The sequence below is a fragment of the Eublepharis macularius genome, chromosome 19 (genome assembly GCF_028583425.1).
Source record: "Eublepharis macularius isolate TG4126 chromosome 19, MPM_Emac_v1.0, whole genome shotgun sequence".
NCBI classification, from domain to species: Eukaryota; Metazoa; Chordata; class Lepidosauria; order Squamata; family Eublepharidae; genus Eublepharis; species Eublepharis macularius.
In genome coordinates, this window is record NC_072808.1 from 10,532,739 (window position 1) to 10,554,959 (window position 22,221).

Sequence of the window (22,221 nt, forward strand, 5' to 3'; positions counted from 1 at the left end):
CCGAAGTGCTGGCAGCCCAAACCAGTGAAAGCTGAACAAATGATAGCCCTTCCAGCAGAGCAAAAAGAGGGAGGCGCTAGGATCCATCTGCAACTCGACTGCAACAGTGACCGGGGCGGTAAACTGGACTGCAATCAGTTTACAAACTGAGCTTCTGCCAAGGAACTGAAACTGTGCGAGGGTGCTGAGAATTCCTTGGATTTGGTCTTCTGGATCCTTCCCCAGATCTAATCGGTTTCAGGGTCCCCACTGATTAAAACAATGCAATCCAGCCAGACCCCCTCCTGGCAGGTGAGAGCATTTCTTGGAGAACCCCTCCGTTCTTCCCCCTTCGGATCCGGTAACAATGCATCTCCGCAGCCTCCTTTCCAAGATTGTTGCTGACAGGCCTGTTCGCTTGGCCAATACCTGTGGCTAAATGCCGTGGAAATTGTTTGCATTTGAAGACTGCAAACTCTGACCCCCTCCCCGTCCTCCCGCTCTGCTCCCCAGCTCCTGACAGCCTCCCTATTCTCCCTTCGCTGTTCCCCGCCTCCCTACCCCTCCTCAGAGTTCTCTTATGCTGGACAATGGACCCTTGTGCAGGCAGCCAGGTGTATAGTTTAGCAGCTGCAAAAAGGCAGTGAGCTGACCCCCCCCCTGCCCCGTGAGGCCCATAGGCCTGGGAAAAAGCTTAAAATACCCAGCACTGGCAGTGAGAGCCCCGGAGTAACAGGACAGAGAGAGCAGTTAGAACCTCCACACCGGCCTCTTCTCCCACTGCAAACCTTGCCAGACAGACGCATCCGATGCTAAGTGATCTGTGGGAACCAGGGCCATCTCCCGTTTCAGTCTCCGCAGGGAGCTGCCGGCTGATTCATAGCTGAGTCCAAAGTCACTGGGATCCCAGCCTGGAAGGAGAAGTCAGCCAGGATTTCCAGCCTGACTGCAAACTTCCGTGGAGAAACCCACACGGCTGAGCAAAGATGGGGTGACTTTTCTCAAAGAGCCAAGAGGGTAATGAAGTTGGAAAGGAGCCCCCTCCAATCTTGCAAAGAATTAATGCTAGCATGCCAAATTTGCACATACAGGACAAATCAAATCGAGCAGTTTCAAAGCTGTCAAGGTAAGAGAGGCTGGTTTAAAAATAGTGTTGGGTCTATCAGAAGCTTCTCTTTGTTTTATTTATTTATGTCATTTATAGTCCGCCTTTCTCACTGAGACTCAAGGCGGATTACACAGTGTGAGATCAGTACAGTCAGTTTCAAGGATATTTCCATAAACTGTGCCACAGGGTAAATAAACACAAGTTTACAAAGACATAGCATTAGCAAGAATCTAATACAGAAGTGAAGAAATGCTGAAACAAAACATAAGCAATTCTAGGACTGACATTAGACCACATGAAGCACAGGTAGCTCATAGGAGCACATACTTAAGACAACAGGTAGTACGTAAGGCAACAGAGTGGTGAAGTCTATGGTCCTTAATTCATTAGCGAAGCATCTGTGACCCCTCCCTAGCAATGCAACCTCCCTGGCCCCTTAGCTTTTCCCTGGTGGCTCGAGTAGACCTGAATCTGACTTCACAGCTGGGCAGACAGCTCCTTGGCTACCCCCCTCCCAATAGGCTTGCCAGCCTCCAGGTGGTGGCTGGAGATCTCCCGGAATTACAACTGATCTCCAGGCCATAGAGATCAGTTCACCTGGAGAAATTGGCTACTTGTTCACCTGGAGAAAATGGCTAAATGTAATAAATTAAATAAAATTAATACTTTGGGGGGTGGGCTCTATGGAATTATTCCATGCCAAGGCCCTTTCCCTCCCCAAACCCCACTTTCTCCAGGTTTCACCCCACATCTCCAGGAATTTCCCATCTTGGAGCTGGCAACCCTATGATATACCCTGCTGAGCCCCCCCTTCCCAAACTCCACCCTCTCTAGGCCCCACCCCCCAAATCTCCAGGAATTTCCCAACCTTGAGTTGGCACCCTACTTCCCAACAGTGCTTGGTTTGCTATATCTGCTCTTTCTCTTTACATTCAAACTCAGTTTAGTAAGAACAGCTTCATGCAGGAGTAAACAGGAAACACTGACATGACTGATGATAAGAAAGAGACTCGGCTTGAAAAGGAAACAGGTGGGCCAAGAAACATGCCTGGGAGGCAGCTGGTTATTGTGCTAGGGGCTGGAGAGGGCAGGCCCAGATTCAAATACAGCACGCCCATGGCAGTTTAGGTGGCAAGCCACGGACTCAAAGCCAAGCTACAAGTGACGCCTGACACAGGTTGGACACTTGTCAGCTTCCCTCAAGTTTTGATGGGAAATGTAGGCGTCCTGGTTTTACAGCTTGGCTCTCCATTACAGCTGCAAGACCAGGATGCCTACATTTCCCATCAAAACTTGAGGGAAGCTGACAAGTATCCAACCTGTGTCAGTTGTCACTTGTAGCTTGGCTCTAAGTAGCTCAATCACCTGCGAAAATTAGAAGTAGCTGTCATGAAGACAGCCAGTGGTTTTTTTTTGGGGGGGGGGGATTAACACTAAGTACCCTCAGATTCAGATCTCCATCTGCTGTGAAACTTACTATTTTTTTTAAAAAAGAATTTTTTTAAAAAGACATCAGAAAGTGTATTAAAAGCTTAGATAATATACATATAGTATAGTAAAAGAAAAGCACAGACAAGATATAGAACAGCACAGATCTCCCTCTCCTTAATTACTTACGTCCAAAATTTTATACTTCACATTCTGTATTCAACCTTATGCTTCTCATTTTATAGTCAACATTTTTAAACCCTTAGTTTTATAATTCCTCTATGTCCATATTTACTGTTCTTAATTTTTCTTAATTTGAAAATACATAAAGAAATCTCTCCATTTTTTCCTGAAATTCCAGTGTTGGTCTGTTGTGCATGTAAGAAGTTAGTTTAGCCCTATTTGCACATTCATGCAGTTTGTTTATCCATTCATCCCCATCTGGACAATTTATTTTATTTTATTGGGGAGCTTTTCTCCTCAAGGGGGACCCAAAGAACCTTGTATTATTCTCGTCTCCTCTATTTCCCCATCCACAACAACCCTGCGAGGTAGGTTAGGCTGAGAGTCTGTGACAGGCTTAAGGTCACCCAGCGGGCTTCCATGACAGAGTGGAAAATCAAACATGGGTTCTACAGATCCTAATCTGTCACTCTAGCCACTACAACCACACTGGCTCTCAAGGTGACCGTGGGTCAGTTGCTTTCTTTCTCTTAGCCTAATATACCCCACAGACTTGTGAAGATAAAAAGGGCAAGAGAAAGCCATGCATGCCACCCTAAGCTCCTTAGAGGAAGAAAGCGATAAAAACATAAACAGAGAGAAAGTAGGTAAGAGAACAACCAATGGGGCATGTAGATTGTAATCCAACTTGGAGCATTAAAGGTACATGGGGAAGCACTTAATAAAGTAAGTAAAAATCAGCTGTAGAGGTGCCCAAGCAAGCCCAAACAGTTTTATGGTACAAGGCCACAGTTTCCAAACTTTTATACACAAGGTAAACTTTCAACATTGGCTGGTTTGCAAAGGAACCTCTTATTTGCCAAGGAACTATGATGCCTTGCCTTGAATTCTGGGGGATGCTGTAAGGGACGCACACAGTTAACGCAGAACTCTAACAAGGCCTTTTCCATCACGTGAACTGAATGGTTTGCACATGCCATATACCAAACAGGAAACAGAAGAAAGAGATCTCTCCAATACAGAATCCAGGAAGAGAAGGGGGGGGGGGTACAGCGGGAAAATATATCTGTAATCTGAAAAGTAGCAATCACTCTGTGAGTTCCCATCGTAATTATCTTCCCTGATGAAGTAATAACAACAACAATATTCGATTTATATACCGCCCTTAAGGACAACTTAACACCCACTCAGAGCAGTTTACAAAGTATGTTATTATTATCCCCACAACAAACACCCTGTGATGTGGGTATGCAAAACGCACAGGGATCTATAACTAAAAATAAAAATGTTTTTCCTGTTGCGCGTCCGCCCCCTTTCTCTTCCTGGACGCACCAAACAGGGCTCAGTTCATATCACAGTTTAGACTTCACCAGGAACTTCACTGATCATTAAAATAAGTCTCTAGTCCCTTTGACTACAGAAGTGGGGGGGCAGATGGAAAGTAAGCTGCCTCATGAAAAACTCGAAAGAAAGTTGTCGGCAAGGTTGTCAGCAAGGCTCCTTCTACTGGTGTTTATGAATAGGAGATGGGGGAAGAAAATGCATGCAGTGATTGACTGGGAGGGGAGGCTGAGATAAACCTGATCAGCCAAACTGCCCTTCTTTGCTAGCCAGGCTGCCAAAGTTTTTCCCCTTGCCAAAAATCCAAACAGATCCGAGGGAATAGGCTGCCCCCAGCCTTCAGGCCATGGCCATTCCCTAAGGCAGTAGGTGAATCAATAGCTAACAGTAAGCAAGGCTGGTTAATCTACAACTTGCCAGAGAGCCAGCAGCTGCTCTTCCCAGCCTTTGATGAAGATCATCGCAGCATGTAACTTGAGCTGGACATTACACTCCTTGTCCCCCACTAAGAGAAAGGGAATGTACAGTATTCTAGAGCGTTCACAAAAAACCTGGCTCCCCGGAATTCCTCTTCTTCAGTAACCTAGCTCCGATAAGGGCAAAATGCCTATCATTAAAGCAGATGGTGTAGGTGTTCAGTTTCTAAATTGCATGCGCCTATGTCTACAGTGTGCAGAGCATCTCGGCTTGAACAAAGATTTAGGATTTCTCATTCACTGTGGGTGTTAACTGTTCTGGCAAAACCCGAGACTCCCCACCGATTCGTATAACGTGTGAGTGGCTCTCTGTACTTTACTCAATTAGATTTGAATTTCACTTAATTGTGTTTCACTCCAGACTTCCTGCAATTCATGACACCCTGACCCTGCTGCTGTTTTCTTTTTCATTCCTCCCACATAAAACAACTGAATCATCTGGATCCACTCGTTGTATCCAAAGAAGCGGGTTCTAGTTCAGGAAAGCTTCACTGAGACAAAACGTTGTCAAGTCTTCAAGGGGCCACAAAATTCTTATTTATTTTTGGCACCACAGACTGCCTCAGCTGTCTCTCTGAAATTATTCACGTTCACATACACGGGTGTGTGAGCAGCACATCTCTGCACACACTGCCCACAGAGCTGTACTACATCCTCCAGAGGAAATCCCGTCAGCAAAAAAGTGTGAGGGCTGCAACACAGGTTTTGTTCACAGTGTTCTCAGGTGCAAGCTGCCTGTCTATCTGCAGTGGCATGACACTCGAATACTCACGTATACCGGTGCCAGCCAAAGAGACAACCTGGATATCCTTCAAGACGGAGTAGCAGTGGAGAATATTCCTGTAACAAGCTACCCAGACAGCACCTTTCTGTATCATCATGCAACACTGCCTGCAGAGTAGACTTAGCAATGCCATTCCTTAGTTTTCCCCAGAATTTAAGCATGAATCTAGTTCAGCCCACAGGTGCTGTGCTTACACCAGAGAAAGAGGTTTGCTGTGGGATATCATTAGGATGAGAGCTAAGCCTGCCTCTGGTGACTCAGGCCTCTGAGAATCCAACCTGCTCCTATCTGGATGGCCCTGCCTTTGGGGAGCTGCATTTCCTCATTGTTATTCTTGTCTCTCCCTCCCCTCACTTTGTTGACTTTTCACCTGTCGAAAGCCACACAGTAAGCTCTTTGAGGGGTTGTCCTACAGCTTGCAGAACTCTGTAAATCCCCATGCCCATCGAGAGCTTGCATACCCACCAACTTGTCACAGGGATGCCAGTTTCAGCGGCAACCCTGCGTTTCCTGTAATGCATTTCTTGTAGTTCTGTGCTTCGATGGCTTAGAAGCCAATCCCAGCACCACAGAGACAGGGAGACATGGTGTGAGTCAAGCTGGGCTTGCCACGCAAAGTCTCTCACCCAGAGGCAGAGGAAAGAGTTGGTTGTTGCACAGTTTGCTATGACAATCAGTACTGCAAGTATCAACAGAAGCCTAGTTCACACATGCAAGAGAAGGGGCGGGTGAGGCGACAGAAAGCTGACGTGGTGGAATGGACTGCTCCACTTCTGGGGGCAAGAAGAGGATCAGATTTTTGGAATAGACCCCTTGTGTTAGAAAGCTGTGCGATTATGGTTCCATCTGCCTTGCGTGTAGAAGTTCTCAGGTTCAAGCCCAGGACCGAGGATCTAGTTCAGGACCTGGCCATTTCATGCTTTCAAGGGAGAGCTCATGGTTCAGCAGAACAGCATTGGCTCTGTAGGTTCAAGCCCAGCCATCTCCAATTAAAAGGACCAGGTAGTAAGTGATGAGAAAGGCCTTGGAGAGTTGTTTTGCTATTGAGTTAAGGACCATAGACTTCACCATTGTGCTGCCTTATGTACTACCTGTTGTCTTAAATATGTGCTCCTATGAGCTACCTGTGCTTCATGTGGTCTGTCAGACAGCCCTAGAATTGCTTATGTTCTGTTTCAGCATTTTTTCAACTCTGTATTGGATTCTTACTAATGCTATGCCTTTGTAAGATTGTGTTTATTTACCCTGACATTGTTATGAAAATGTCCTTGAAACTGACTATACTGTGTATAGTCAGTTTGTATCATGCATCTGACGAAGAGAACTTGATTCTCGAAAGCTTATGCTACAATAAAATTGGTTAGTCTTAAAGGTGCTACTGGACTCTTTTTGATTTTGCTACTACAGACTAACACGGCTAACTCCTCTGGACCTATACTGTGTAGTTTGCCTTGAGTTTCAGATAGAAAGACGGACTATAAATGACATAAATAAAAAAATATTGCCTACCAACATCAACTCTGTGAACACACATACATCCTTCATGTACGTGCGTACAGCTGTTTGTAAGCACAAGCCAACGTGCATATACATTAGAAATGAAACCAGGGACCAATTCCTAGATAAAAGTGGGGTTTAAATCACACATTCTGAGGGACACAGATTGCCTGTAATGTAGCAATACACATCCAAAGAAAAATCAAATGTACATTGTACATGCATTCACTGTAATGCATGTACAGGATTAGTATACGGCAGCCTCATGTGTTTTTAAAAAAACTCCCTGCTAACAAAAGAAAAGGGAAAGAGCTTTGAGTTGCTGTGCTATCTTACCATTTGCTTTTTTAAAAAAAATCCAAAGGAACAGTCAAAGTTGGAATCCACCATTTGTATGCGGTCTGAAGTGGTACAGTCCATTCCATCATCGCAGGGCTCTGCCACCTTGTTCCAGCTCATGTGAACCAGGCCTCAGACAACAATAGCTTCCCAAAAAGTTGGTAGATAAAGATGCAGCCAGTTCTTTTGCTGTACAGAAGTGTCACGGACGGCTTACAATCAGAGCAAGAACAGAGGCAGGGGTCAGGGGCTGAAGTGAGAGAGGTCAACATTTGGAGAGGACCTTTTTCTCACCTTTGGGTAGGTGGGCCCTCCATCACAGCCGAAGAGATGGGCCTCACTTCAGATATTACATGAAACTTATTCTAGCCACAACTAGTTCATGAAACCAGGATTCCCTCACAGTCCGTCAAATCTTGATTTGTCTCAACAAATGTTTCTCCTTCTCCGTTGTCAGGAAATAAGCCAGGATCAACCTGAGATGTCTACCCTAGTTAAAATCAATTGTGGCTAATAAACCATCTTCAGATTTTGGTTTGAGAGACCCTAACTTACCATAATTAAAGGAGCAGGTCACTTTAGGAGGACCACCCTAAAAGCAAATTAGCTTAACGAAACCATGATTTTGTACAATATCTAAATGGAGCCACTATCTATACATATGCTGAACACAGCAGAACTCATATATTCAAAGGCAGCGGCAGAAACAGGAAAAGGGCTCTGGGTACAACATTTGAAAGAACCAATCCAGTCGTTCCTGGAAATGTACAGTACTTAACTGAGTCTAATTACACTTTATTTCCCCTCCAGTCCTTGTTAGCTTTAAGGAGCAGTTTAAGCTAAGAAGAGAAATGTTTTGCAGAGCTGCCCTTTGTTATCACGAGCCGCTGCACCCATTCCATCATTTCAATAATCTGTCAATAGCATAAAATAAAATAAATCATAAGCATGACATATGCAGGATTTGCAATGCCTCGCTCTTCCAGACCGACTAAGAACCCCGTCCTCCGCAGACCCGACTGCCAGCCTGCCCTCGGCAAAGCTACGGAGAGTGCAAAGCCGTCGCTGGCCCGATGCCGTTTGGGCTGGGCCAGCTGAGCAGGGAAGGAGGGGCACACCCCAGGCGGATGAGCAAAGAGGAAAGTTGGCTTGAGCCTAAATCAGGAGCAGACGGCAGGCGCTGAATGCCATCAAAGCTGTCCTTGTGTTAGAGTCAAAAGGGAAGGACTTGCCATATCCCATTACCAGACTCTCTGTGGTAGAGCTGGTGCCATATTATTCGACCCAATGCCAGTCTAGCAGCCGCTCCCCCTGTCTCCCCTCAAACTCCTGCCCCAAAACCACTACTGCAGGAATCAACTTTCTGGCAACCATGGCTCCCATCTGGCTTCTCTATTCCCTATCATCACTGTTGATTTGGTACGTCTTTATCCAGCCCTTCTTCCAAGGAGCTCGGGGCAGCACACATATTTCTCCTTGCCTACATTTTATCCTCACTGCAATCCTGTGATGTAAGTTATGTGCCTTCATGGCACAGTGGCGCTTTGAGCTCAGGTCTCCCAGATCCTAATTTGACATTCTGAACACAAACTTCTCTACTGCTATTAGGGCCAGACCGATCATACATAGGCTGTAATGAGCAGGGGTCCCAAACTTGGGCCCCACCCCAAAATGGCAGCACGGCTAACCACAAAATTTCTGCCCTAGGTGCTGAGGCCAATCCCCAAATGTTGGGACATTCCAAGCCAAGTGTCCTCCTATGATAGAAGCAGTTGTTTCCAAATGGGTGCCCCAGGCAGACAAACTGGCCTTTTTCTAGGCTCGTCAGATGCACCTTCTGCTCCAGTGAAAAGAAAGAAAGCCATGACTGATTCTTTGGCTTGAGAAGAAGAGGAGCCAGGAAACACACTGTTGAGTGCCCAAGGGTGCCATATTTAGGAGATCACCAAGTTAAGAGTGTCAGACTAGGAAACCCAGGTTCAAACACAGCTAAACTACAAGAGACGAATTACACCAGGACGCTCACCCGAAGGTTAGCCCAGAAGCTGAGTTTTAAAAGAGATCGGAAGGCTTTGTCAATTTCCCCTCTCTACTGAGCAAGCCAAGACTGCTCTTCAGAGGGTTTGTTCATTTCCTCTTCCCCTCCTAGAAGGGGAGCTGAAACTGACAGAGCCTTCTGGAAGCAAAGAGGAAATTAACAAACCCTTTGAGGAGCATCTTTGCTGGCTCTGTAGAGAAGGGAAATTGACAAAAGCCTGCCAATCTTTTAAAACTCATCTTCCGGGCTAACATTGCGACTCCCTTCATGTGCGCGTCCTTGTGCAATTCATCTCTTGTAGCTTAGCTCTCACCCACTGCGTAGCTTTGGGACACTGTCTCAGCCAAGCTTACTTCACATGGTTGTGAGTATTAAACAGACAGGGAAGAGCCACGTATGCAGCCCTGAGCTTACTGAAGGAAGGGCAGGATAAAAATGAGACAGATGCACAGGGCGCTTAATTACTCAAAACTGAATGCACAAACTGCTTCCATGGCACCCTGCCCTTCGTTTGAGGTGATGTGGAAGTTTTGCCTGAGTTGTCTGACCTGTGTGCACGGCTCATTCCTGAAACGCAAATCACTGACTCCAAACAAAGTTTCTTTCTTCTGTCTTCCTTCATCTTCTCCTCTGTATAATGGGCTAATTAGTCACAGTCTAATGGATGGTAGGGAGCTCGTGGGTCATATAATTTTGGATGGCATGCATGGAACAGCCCACTCCAAACTGCCCCCCTCCCGAAGCATAATCACCACCAGCATCTCAGAACTAGCAATTATATGAATATAACAGTGCTTGGGAACGCAAACACTTCTCTTTCACTGTCACCAGACAGTGCAAAGGGCATTTCAGAGACAAGTCATGAAATCACAGATGACTAAGGACGGGAACAATACGGTTCCTAAATCGCCCTCCTCTGCCCTACACAGCTTGCTCATTATCCCATCCACACCACTAATCAATCCTTCCACAACTGAATCCTGTGGTTCTCCAAACACGGGTCATGACTAGAGATGGGCACGAACCGAAATATGGACCAAAGTTGGTCACAAACTGGGCCATTTTTTTTAAAATTCACAAACCTGAGGTTCGTTGGAGCTCATTTCTGACGAACCACTGTGAGTTTTAGAGTGGTTCATATGGTTCATTTTCGGTTTGTCACTGCAGACAGCCTGGCACGGATCCGTCTGTTACCTAGGCAATGGGGGGGGGGACTTTCTGCAGACCTTCTGCAGCCCCAGAAGTGACAAACTGATGAACCAAATGAACCTTCGTGAACCAGGCAAGTTCATGGCGGCTCGTAGTTCGTGAAACGGGACAAACCACAAACCGCCATTTTTCTGGTTCGTGCCTGCCTCTAGTCATGACCCAAAAGTCACAGGTAAGTGGCAAGACTTGAATTCTTTAGTTAGGAGAGGAGACCCTGGACTAATGAAGGGTTGTAGCTCAGCGGCACAGCACTTGCTTTGAATGCTGAAGATCCTGGCATCTCCAGTTAAAAGGACAAGGTACTCAATGATGAGAAAGACCTTTTCCTGAAACCTGGGAGAGCAGCTGCCAGCCAGAGCAGACAATACTACTGACATTGGCAGACTGCAGGTCTGACTCAGTGTAAGGGAGCTTCATATGGCTCCGCCACCTCCCAGCAGCGGGAAAAGACACAGCAAAGCATCGTAATTCTCTCCTCCATATCTTATACCCGCTACCTTCCAAGTCAGGGCTCTTGGTAGGCTGCAGCACTGCAGTGATGGGTCTACTTAAAAGGTAGAGGAAGTTTGGAAGCGCACACTGCTTCAGAAAGTATGAGAACCTCTGGCTTCATCACAGTCAAGACTAACTAAGATTAAATTTAGAATCTCTTGCCTAAGAAAACAAGAGCAGCCATGCAGGATCAGGGCTTAAGTCCACATTGAGTTCAACATCTTGTTATAACATACAAAAAAAACCACAATCAGAAGGCAATGCTCCCCAGTAGCTGGTATTCAGAGGTATACGGCCTCTGAACATGGAGGTTCCATTTAGCCATCATAGTTCCTTTCCTATTAATCAACCACAGCCTATCTGCCTGTACATGCCTAGGATTAAAGGGCAAAGATTTTAGATTGGTAGTTCGAATCAATTCCTGGCACCTCTCTTTTTATTTCTTAATTAGGATATTTATGTCCCGTGTTTCCCTTTCAAGCTCAAGGCACCTTACAATTGCTAATTAAAACAGCAGGATTTATTAAAAACCACTGGGGTGGTGGAGGGTGCTGTCAAGTGATATCTGACTTATAGCAACCCCTGGAGGGGTTTGCCTGCCTCCGCTACCCTCGTTTCTGTCGGAGGTCTCCCATCCAATTACTGACCAAGGTGGACCCTGCTTAGCTTCTGAGATCAGACTAAGATCCGGCTTGCCGGGTGAGGGCAAAATGCTCCCCCCTTAAATGCCCCCCAAAGTGCCTGTAGTTCATATTCCATTAAAGTGCCCTACCACTGCCAGCTAAAAATCTCCACCATTGGGTACTCCCCTCCCATAGGAAACCACTTCATAAAATGCAAGCCACTCCCAAAAGGGAACAGACTCTAGAAGATGCCGAGCGGGTAATCCTCCGCAAGGGAACAGCCAAAGGACTGCAACTGGCACGTGGAGGCATATGGAGAGAGACTTCTCTCAGATATGTGGGTCCCAACTTGTGAAGGACTTCAAAAGACAAAACCAGCAGTCAGGACTGTATTAGTTTCTGTGGCCTCAGGCAAAACTCAAATATGGGGCCCAGAATCTCTTCAGGGAAGATAGTAGTGGTGGTAGTAATAATAACTGCACTTATATACTGCTCTTCTAGACAAACTAGTGCCCCACCCAGAGTGGTGAACAAGTCAGTGTTATTTATCCCCACAATACAGCCAGGGATCTGGGGCTGAGTGGCTTACCCAAGGCCACCTGCTGAGCTCACGGCAGGAGTGGGATTCGAACCAGCAGAGTGCAGATCCGCAGCCTAACCACTTAACCACTGTGCTACAGATTATTACTATACACTAGCATACCTCTGACAAGTCTGTAAGGGCATCCTAATTGATTAAAGTAATATAGCAAGTTGTGATACTGATTTGAAGAAATTAAGGAACTTGGAAAAGGAGACGTGACTTTTAATTTATGTGTTGTGAAATAGGTTTATTATTATTTATGTTGTTTACTGTTTGTCAAGTTTGAGGTATGTTTGAAAATTGTGAATAAAATATAACTTTAAAAAAAATCCACTGTGCTACAGCAACTCTCATGGTACGGTCTGTGCCCCTCCTCCAGTCAGCTCATTGCTGCGGCTGCCACTGCTCGATAGGCAGTGAGAGCTGGCATGAGCTGGGGGGTGGAAGATGGGATGCAGTGGAGCCCTTTCACTGCTCTACAGTTGATCTCTCACCTCTGTGATATCTTTGCTGTGGGAGGCCTGCAGCAGGGCAGGGGGCTCCCAAACAGGAAAACTCCAGCTGGCCTGGTTGCCCCATGGCTAAGACCACCTCTTCCAGCACTTTGAACTCAGAAACAAACTGGCAACCAACATGGCTGTTTTAAGGTGGTCGCATTTTGCTCCCATCTTTTGTCCCCTAACAATAATCAGGGGTGCTGCGTTCTGAAGTTTCCAAGTTGTCTTCAAGGGCAGCCCCAGTCCACGGATTGGAAGCTTCCGAGGGAACAGACTGTCTCACATCTGGAATAGAGATGGGCACGAACCGAAACACGAACCAAAGTTTGGCATGAACCAGCCAGTTCGTGGTTTGCAAACTGGCGGTTCGTCAGAGCCCATTTCTGACGAACCACCACGAACTTCAGGCCGGTTCGTTTGGTTCGTCACTGCAGAGAGCCTGGCACCGATCAATCAGTTTCCTAGGCCATGGGGGTTGGGCTTTCTGCAGATCTTCTGCTGACCCAGAAGTGATGTTTTCATGAACCAAACGAAATGGTCCTGAACCGGGGCAGGTTCATGAAAGTTCGTGATTCATGACGAACCACGAACCTCATGGCTCATTTTTTTTCTCGTTCATGCCCATCTCTAATCTGGAATGCTTGGGCCCAACTGTACCTCAATTACAAGTTCCATGACAGATACTCCAGATAAGTAACCTGGCCATAGAAAGAAGACACACACACACACACACACACACAGAGTGGTGGGTGATAATAAGCATCAGGGTTGTATTGCTTGGGGGGGGAGGAGTTAATTCTTTCTCTACTCCCCCAATGCCATTTCACTGAGCTCTTTAACAAAAATACAGGTTTTTATCCCTTTGGGGAAAGAGGCACTTTCAATTGGGGAAATGGTGCACAAGAGGATAGATTTAACCCTTCCACTTCTCATCTGGGTCAAAAATACAACTGGAGTTCCAGAACTCCAGCAACACATGCAGTTCAGCCCTTAGTAAACAACTAGGCTGAGAACGAGTAACCGGCCTGTCGCACAGGGCTGTTGTGAGGGCAAAGTGCAAGACAGGAGGTCTGCATACAGCTGCCCTAAGCTCCTCGGAGGAAAACAGAATAAAAAATAAATTAAATAAATTAAACAGAAGCACTGACGCGAAGTCTGACAGCTTCTAGAATGGCTGGAGACTCCTTGTTTCAAGCAAACGTAGCCATGGTGTGTGTACTCTTCAATTTCCAGCATGCCTTCCATTATCTATCTGGGAGATAAAAATAGAGAGCTACCTACAGACTTTTAGCACTCCTACTATATCAAGAATCGCCGGAGCAGTCCCCACAGTTATAAATTTCTAAGTTATCTCCTGGGCCTGTTATATGCCATATTCATTGATTCCACAGCACTCTGTCCCGTTCTCAGAACTTTCAGAAGCAGTTAGCAAATTGGCTGCAATGCTTCCCTTGTAGCTTCAATGTAAGAAATATTAATGGAACATTTTAGTTTCGCTGCAGATCTGGTTGTACTTATTATGGAATAGCTGCCAAATTCGGCAACACGGAATATCTGGATAGTCAGGAGAGGGGAGGGAAACAATAAACTTGGAATTTTGCATCCAGGCGTGTAAATTTACAGTATATGCTCCCTAACATCAAGATACACACATACCAGAGATTTAAACTCTAGAGACCCAGAAATCTCACAAAATCTGGTACATGTGAATGCACACTTAAATGTACTTTTTAAAGACATTCCCAGCATCTCCCTAAAAGGCAAAATACGGGCAACGTTTTACTAGGAACAGGAACCATAAAATAGGGACTGTCCCTGACAAATAAGCACATTTGGAACGTAAGCACCGGGCCCAGCCAGGAAGCGCACGCTCCACAGAACCCACCCCTCGCTCCGATCAACCCTTCCTGCAATAAAAAGCCAATGCTGTCACTTTCCGCCCTGGAATCTCGGCAACGAATTCTATCTTGGCAACACAAAAAAGGTCAAACTGGAAAGAGCTTTAAAAGGTTGGACTCTGGGGGAAGGGCTGTGGCTCGGTGGTCGAGCACATGCTTTGCTTTGGTCAGGTTCAGTCTCTAGCATATACAGTTGAAAGAATCTCAGGTAATGCATCTGGAAATATCTCTGCCTGCAAAACCAGGGAGCCATGGCTAGTCCGAGTCGACACTATGCAGCCACTGGCACCAGGGGTGTCACTTGGTACAAGGTAGATTTACTTATCTACGTTCCTTTGCCTTTTCTAGTAAGAACTGGTCATCATCTGTTCACTTTTAAATTTTTAATCTTTTTATCTGTTTGTGTTTTTAAGCCACCTTGTAAACAGTCTTCTGAAAAGGCAGAACAGAAATTATCCGTGTAAAGTAATAATAACCATGTGACTGACTGCCCCCAGCATTTTGAACCAAAGTTTACCTCAGCTTGGTTTCTTGCGACCAACCGCCTCTAGCATTTTGAACCAAAGCTTACCTCAGCTTGGTTTCCTGCGACCAACCACCCCTAGCATTTTGAACCAAAATTTACCTCAGCTTGGTTTCTTGTGACCAACCGCCTCTAGCATTTTGAACCAAAGCTTACCTCAGCTTGGTTTCTTGCAACCAACCGCCCCTAGCATTTTGAACCAAAGTTTACCTCAGCTTGATTTCTATTATGTATTTACTCAAAAGGAAGACAACCTGGATTATAAGATGACCTTTAAAAATGTTATACACACAAGCAAAATTATTATTGGACATAACTGCAACTTACATTGTCGAAGGCTTTCATGGCCAGAGAACGATGGTTGTTGTGGATTTTCCGGGATCACAGCTATACAGCCCGGAAAATCCACAACAACCATAACTGAAACTTGTATGCAAATTTAAGATGATCCACTGTTTTCTTTTCTGACGGCATACCTGGGGTGGGGAGTCCTAGTCTTGCTTTTGAGTAAATACTGTATTGTATTCCAACACACCCTATAGAATAACTGCGGTAGCAGAAAAGTTTTTTAAATGATAATGAAACACCGTTAGATCTGAGCTTTCCAATGTGAGGAATTTTTCACTGAAAACACTCCTATTTCAGTGATGTTTTTTTAAGAAGTATTAAGTATCACTTCTTCGTAAGGCAGGTTCGATGGACTGGTAGGAAGTAGGAATGGAGCGTACAGCCAAACCAATACCACTCGGCAAAGGGACTGACACAATACTTCACCACACATGACATCTTCGTATTTCAGGAAATCAAACCATGTGGTTCAGGGCGACCAATAAGATACTACACAGCAGTCACATGGAATGGCACTTCCATAATTAACACATGACATCAAGATGTCACTGAAAGAGCATGATCACACAAACAACCAATATTTTGTTGAACGAGGGACCTTGTGCATTGAAGCCATGTGCTCTAGCAGTGAAACAGGCCGCTTGGCAGTATTCTAAGCAGAAATCCACAGGCAGGAAGGGGGAGTTTTATCCTTTTGAATACAGGCCTGAATAGGACAAGCACCCAACGTCTGGCACAAAAGGAAGAGAAGCGCTGAATGATCACATCCACCAACTTTCAGAGCTGCCTCAGACGTGATGAAGTTCCTACACAGGGCGCAGTTGTGCGAGGGAAACAACATGTGACCCATATATGTGGTGGCCTCGACCCTGTGGAACGGCCTGCCTGAGGAGGTCAGGAGCGCCCCCACTCTCCTGGCTTTCCGCAAACGATGCAAAACCGAATTATTCAAAAAGGCTTTTGTATTGTAGGGAGGGGCTCTCAGATGCTTCGCTAATGAGTTAAGGACCATAGACTTCACCACTATATTGCCTCACGTACTATCTGTTGTCTTAAATATGTGCTCTTATAGCTACCTGTGCTTCATGTGGTCTAATGTCAGTCCTAGAATTGCTTATGTTCTGTTTCAGCATTTCTTCAGTTCTGTCTTGGATTCTTACTAATTGCTCTGTCTTTGTAAACTTGTGTTTATTTACCCTATGGCACTCTTTATGGAAATATCCTTGAAATTGACTATACTGGTCAAAGCGATGTAATCTGCCTTGAGTCTCAGTGAGAAAGGCGAACTATAAATGACATTAAAAAAATAAAAAATAAATATAGATCATGAGGATCACACATGGATGTCTCTCGCTGTGGCTTCCCATGTGCACATTACAAAATGCATGCATGTGCAAACTTCACCCGCATGCCAGTGGCATTTTATTTCTACATGCAAGGGTTTCCCCCAATAGGAACTGCATTGTAGTTGAACCGGCCCTGACATGTGCTGAGGAATGCTAAGCAGTGCTTCGGACTCCGCTGCACAAGCCTGCCGCTTTTCATGTGGCGATGCCTGAAACCAAGCTAAGGGGTGGGGTGCACGCCTCAAGTACCACCCCGTCCTGATTCCAGCCAGCCGTTCTAGAAAGCCATCACGATAAGATCTGCAACATGCTCCAGGTGATCCTATCTGCTGCATGAGAGGGGAAGGGGGTGCTAGCGGTTTGCAGCAGGAGCTGGCAAAGAGTCAGGGCAGCCTGGCAGGAACCCAAGTTCTTTGGGAGCTGTTCATACTGTAAGGGAACCGCAGCCAGGTGCCGGCCTCAGCTTTGCTTCTCTTATCTCACAGCGGAGGCGCAATCCGATGGGAAATTCTCCCGCGAGCATCGCTGAAATGAATGGGAGAGGCACAAAAGAAGGATCTACCCGTTTAAATGTATTCCTGTTCATGGATTGCACAAGGTTTCTCCGATACTGGGTTTGCTTGTATGTAGAGACAGCATGAATGTGGATTTCATAAGGGGTCAGACATCAATGGAGACTGACTAGGATTAGGAAGAGCTTAATCCCCCCCCCTCAAAAGCAGATTAGTCCTGCCAGATAGGACAAGCCCTGTGAACAAGGCTACTTTCAAGGAACTAGATAGCGATACAAGATATCTGCCACCACCACCCCAGAGATAGCATGAGAGCACCCAGCGGAAGGCATGCAGAGCGACTGGGCATGGAGATCTCAGTCCAGCCCTACCCTGCCCTCACCATCTCCAACACAAATGACACAAGGCGTCCAGGACCAAAGGACTAAACGTGAAGCCTATCTTCTGCATCACTCAATCAATCAATCAGTCTCGATACAAAATCAGCTCCGGAGGGTAAAAGAAGTACAGAATGAAAGGCAATGAAAATGAGAATAGGGTGGGCACACGTAGTGTGACGAGCACAGGACTGTGGGCACAGGTTGTCGGGGGGAAGATGATACCTTCCTCCGACAAGGAAGTAAGTTATTGGGGCTCAGTCAGTCACTTACGTATGCCACACGCCCGAAGGCAGAATTTGGCAACGTTGTTAGTTATCTCCTGGGAAGAGTCTGCAAGAAGGAGGGAGATGTACTGCTGTCCAGACCTTCCATGCCCTACAATCAGATAGGGCACAGATACAGAAATGCCCAACAATTTTGCGGCATGTCAAATGCTTCCAGCCAGCAGATTATCTTAGATCCCTCGCGATCTCGAAATACTGGAGATTCTTTACCCTTGCACGCTTCAATGCTTTACCTTCAGCCCTCCTGGAAGACAGATACCATCATGTTTCACTCCCTCAGCAGCTCTGCCTATGCCAGAGTCTACCGAACACGTTCTGTGGCACTGCCCACAATCACATCTGATCTCACTATACAGCCCCAGTCTTGTCAACTTTACCAGGAAGATTCGAACGACACTCTTCTACATCAATATCCCACCCTCCCGCCAATGAACTTTTAGCCTCATAACCACAAGGTGAAGTCTGTTGGGCTGAGTGAGAGACTCGCTCACCTCGAAGCCCTCCGAGTAAGTTTCCTAGATGGGGATTCGAACCTGGGTTCCCCCCCACTGCCGCAAAGTCATCACCAAACATGCTGGCTGTCAATGACCCATTCCAAGGGAACATAACGACGCTTGGTTCACAACGCTTGGTTCACGTCAGCTGCTGCTTAAAATGCTCTCGCCCTTCTTTTGTTCACACCATCAGGGGACGCTTAAAGCCGCACGAAAGGGTGGGGCTCCTCTTAACAACATTCCTTCAGCACATGTTTGTGAGCGGGTGGTAGCTGCAGTGGGGGAAACTAAAGCAAGGGAGATACTTCCCTGCTGATCAGCCCGGAATGCGAAGCTGTGTACGTAGATCCGAGGAGATGGAGATGTATAACTAGACCTCTTGGAAATAAATACCGGTGGACGGGGAGTTAGGAGTAAGTCATACTGAACAACAGGACTATATTCTTAATGGACACTAGCAGCAGCCATCAACGTCACGGTTCTGTCGGTATGGCAGAGTGTCCATGGCTCTCTTGGACACCAAGCCTCTTTCAGTAGCATTTGCATGTCTCAATTTGGAAGTGGAATGCCCCCCCCCTCCATGCATGCACACACACAATGAGTACCTGGTGATGTTCTTCCTGCCCAATTCCACCCCCCCCCCTCCACCTGCGCAAACCTTTGTGTACACATCCTGGCGCATAGCCATGCTCAATCAATGCTCACGATCAATGGGGAAGGAAGGGAGATAGCGCCCCATTGAGTCAAAGCTCACTTCCTCCGATTCACAAAACTTTTCTACCCTGCAAAATTGTGTTGGTCTCTAAAGTGCTACAGGTCTTGAATTTTGCTCTACCACCTCCAGCAGCCGCCTCACGTATTAGGATGGGGGGGGGAGAGATGTTGAACATCCAATGCTCCTGCCATGTGCATCTCACGGCAAGGAAGAAAGCTGGCTGTCCTCTCTCCACCCAAAACCACCCAGCTAGCCAGAAACCATCCAACCTCTGAACACCAGGGCTAGGGGGCGACAAGAGGAGGGGGAAGCCATGGCTTCTCTGGCCTGTTTCTTGAATCTCTGGGGCAACTGGTGTGAAACTGGTTCCCTAACTGGATGAGATCGCTGGTCTGATCCAATGGGGATCTTTTGAAGGACTAGAAGAAAAGGTTTCTAAGGGGTGGGGGGTGGATTGTAGTTGGACACCCTGCTGAATTTGTAGCCCCCACCCCCCATTCCAAAGGGGCAGTGAACTTTTCTTGCCAGCGCCCCCTCCCATAAGTAATTGCTGGAGGATTGGCTGATGATCGGTTAACGCTAAGCCCACCGCCCCAATCTGGGGAGGGGGCTTGATGTCGGATCAGCCCCCCCAACTCCCTCTATCCTCTTCCGCTGCTCTGTCCCAAGCCAGACATCCACTTTCGCAGACCTGTCCCCACAAAGGAGTTGGTCCGTCTCTCCCCCACCCCTGCCAGCTCACTCGGTCCTCGGCTCGATCCCCTTCTCCCGCCCCCCCCCCCAAATCTCTGGAACCAGAGCTCCGGTTACAGGAAATGCTTCGTTCCGAGCCTGCTGGGGGCGAGAGCGAGCCGAGAGGCGAGGGGGGTGGAGAGGAGGGGGCGCCCGGAAAACCCCCCCGTCTCGCCTGCGGCGGTGGGGCCGGGCCACCGCGCGTCCCTCCCGTCGCCGAGGGGGAGATCCCGAGCCACGGGGAGGAAGCGCAACAGGCAGGGGGCGGCGGGTCTGCAACCACTTAGCGGGGCTGGAGGGAGGGGGCGGGCGGCAGGCCAGCCCGGCGGGGAGGGGGCCGCGCAATCCTCCGCAGCCGATTCAACGCCAGCCAAACCCCGCCGACTTCGCTTGCGGCGCGCTCCTAAACGGAGTTACTCCAGTCGAAGCCCGCAGAAATCAATGCGCTCAGGCCGGGGTCACTCTGCTTGGGATTGCACTCGGAGTTACTCGAGGGGAGACCCCGACTTCCTGCCCAGGTGCAGCCCACCCCCAACCCCACAAGGTCTCGAACTGGAGCCAAAGTCCCCCGGTGCGCCCCGGGCGCTCGCTCACCTCTGCGCCCCCGGGAGGTAAAAATCCACCGAGAAGCCGAAAAAGCTGCCGGGCCGGCCGCGCAAGAGCGTCGGCGCCCGGGCGTCCAGGTTGAAGCCCCAAGTGCAAGGCAGGCTGCAGAGCACGAGAAGGGCCCGGGGCAGCATGGCTGGGCCTGGGGGCGAGCGAGGGCCACGGAGCGCCAGGCCGGCCGAGCGGTCTTCCTCCCAGGCGCCCGGAACGTGAGTGCTCCGAGGGCTGCCCGCCTCCCTTCGCCTCTTGCCCGGGAATGACTCACAAAAGGAGGAGCCTCCCGCCCGCCCCTCGACGGGCCTGGGGGCCGGGCAGGATGGAGCTCATTAACCGGCCCGCGCTGGGGCCTTCGGAGGCGCGCCGGGAGGCTCTCCGCCCTCGGACCCCCCGAGCGCCCCGGGGCGAGTCCCAACTCGGCCAACTCCGCGGCCCCTTCGGCTGTGATGTCACGCCGGAGGTTTCCTCGCTTGAAAGGCAACCGAGCGGCGACGCCGTGTGCCAATTTGGGGACCGGGGCCGCCTGGTGATTGGCTGCCCCGCGTTGCCATGAAAACGACGGGCGAGTCAGCCGGGGAAACAACATTGGAAGAAGCGGAGTCGGGGCGGCGCTTTGTGCGTGTGTGTATTTACGCGCGCAGCGTTCTATTCGGACTAATCCGCAAAGAGTGAGGCTGAAATAGGGAAGCCTCGTAGACAGCGATCACTGGCATTTGCAAAATGGAAAAGAGTCCAGTGGTACCTTTAAGACTAACCAACTTTATTGTGGCATAAGCTTTCGAGAACCACAGCTCTCTTCGTCAGATGCATCTGACGAAGAGAGCTGTGGTTCTCAAAAGCTTATGCTACAGTAAAGTTGGTTAGTCTTTAAGGTGCTACTGGATGCTACTATTTTGCATCTGACGAAGAGAGCTGTGGCTCTCGAAAGCTTATGCTGCAGTAAAGTTGGTTAGTCTTTAAGGTGCTACTGGACTCTACTATTTTGCATCTGACAAAGAGAGCTGTGGTTCTCGAAAGCTCATGCCACAATAAAGTTGGTTAGTCTTAAAGGTGCTACTGGTTTTGGGCCTGCTGGCTTACTGTTTCTTTTCCTAACTAAATCTCTTGCTCGCTCACCTTGCTCTAAATGTGATCACATATACTGCCAGGCCAACCTATCTTGCACCCGATTCCCAGAATGCTATTTATCTGGTAGCTGTTCTTGCACAGTGGTACACTTAGTTTCGGGGCTTTTTTTTCAGCAGGAACGTGGTGGAACGGAGTTCTCCCAGCACCTCTTGAAAATACTGGGCAACAGTGAGTGAAAATAATATGATTTCAAAGAATCCCGTGTGTTTCTTCCTCATTTCCCTCTTGAGAGTCCCACCACCTCTTTTCTCAGAAAAAAAACCGTGCTTAGTTTCCAAACGAGTTTTGTGCGACATTTTCCCTGTGTTTTTTCTGCTCAGGAAAAAAAACAACCCTCCTTTGAAGAGGACCAACTACATCGGATGCCAAGACCGTTGTCATATTTCTATTTTGTATGAGGTTTGTTAGTAGTGTGAAAAGGACTCTGGTTGCCCAACAGAGAATCCTAATTCTACTTCATTAAGAATAGTGACTTCCCTTTCTCTGGCAGGAATCTTAGGCCTCAGTGGTTATATGCAAATAATTTTACTAACTAAGTAGCACAAACAGTTTAACTCTTTCATGACTGAAACGAAAACACTTTCTAAATCCCAACGCAACCTGCCTAGGGACTGAGCCAGCCCTGCACAGAAGTAGCAAATTCCATCGGAGCGGTTATAGAGCAGAGCAACCCTTTGCATT

The 22,221-nt window shown here is 47.6% G+C and overlaps 1 protein-coding gene across 1 annotated transcript in view; it reads right to left on the minus strand.

Moving 5' to 3' along the window:
• ITGA5 (integrin subunit alpha 5) overlaps positions 1-20,652 on the minus strand; it is a 79,848-nt gene extending 59,196 nt beyond the window's left edge. The window contains exon 1 of the mRNA XM_055003641.1: positions 20,404-20,652. Within this exon, the coding sequence (XP_054859616.1) occupies positions 20,404-20,549 (146 nt within the window). The 5' untranslated portion in view covers positions 20,550-20,652. The remainder of the gene's footprint in view (positions 1-20,403) is intronic.
• Between the last annotated feature and the right edge of the window lie 1,569 nt (positions 20,653-22,221).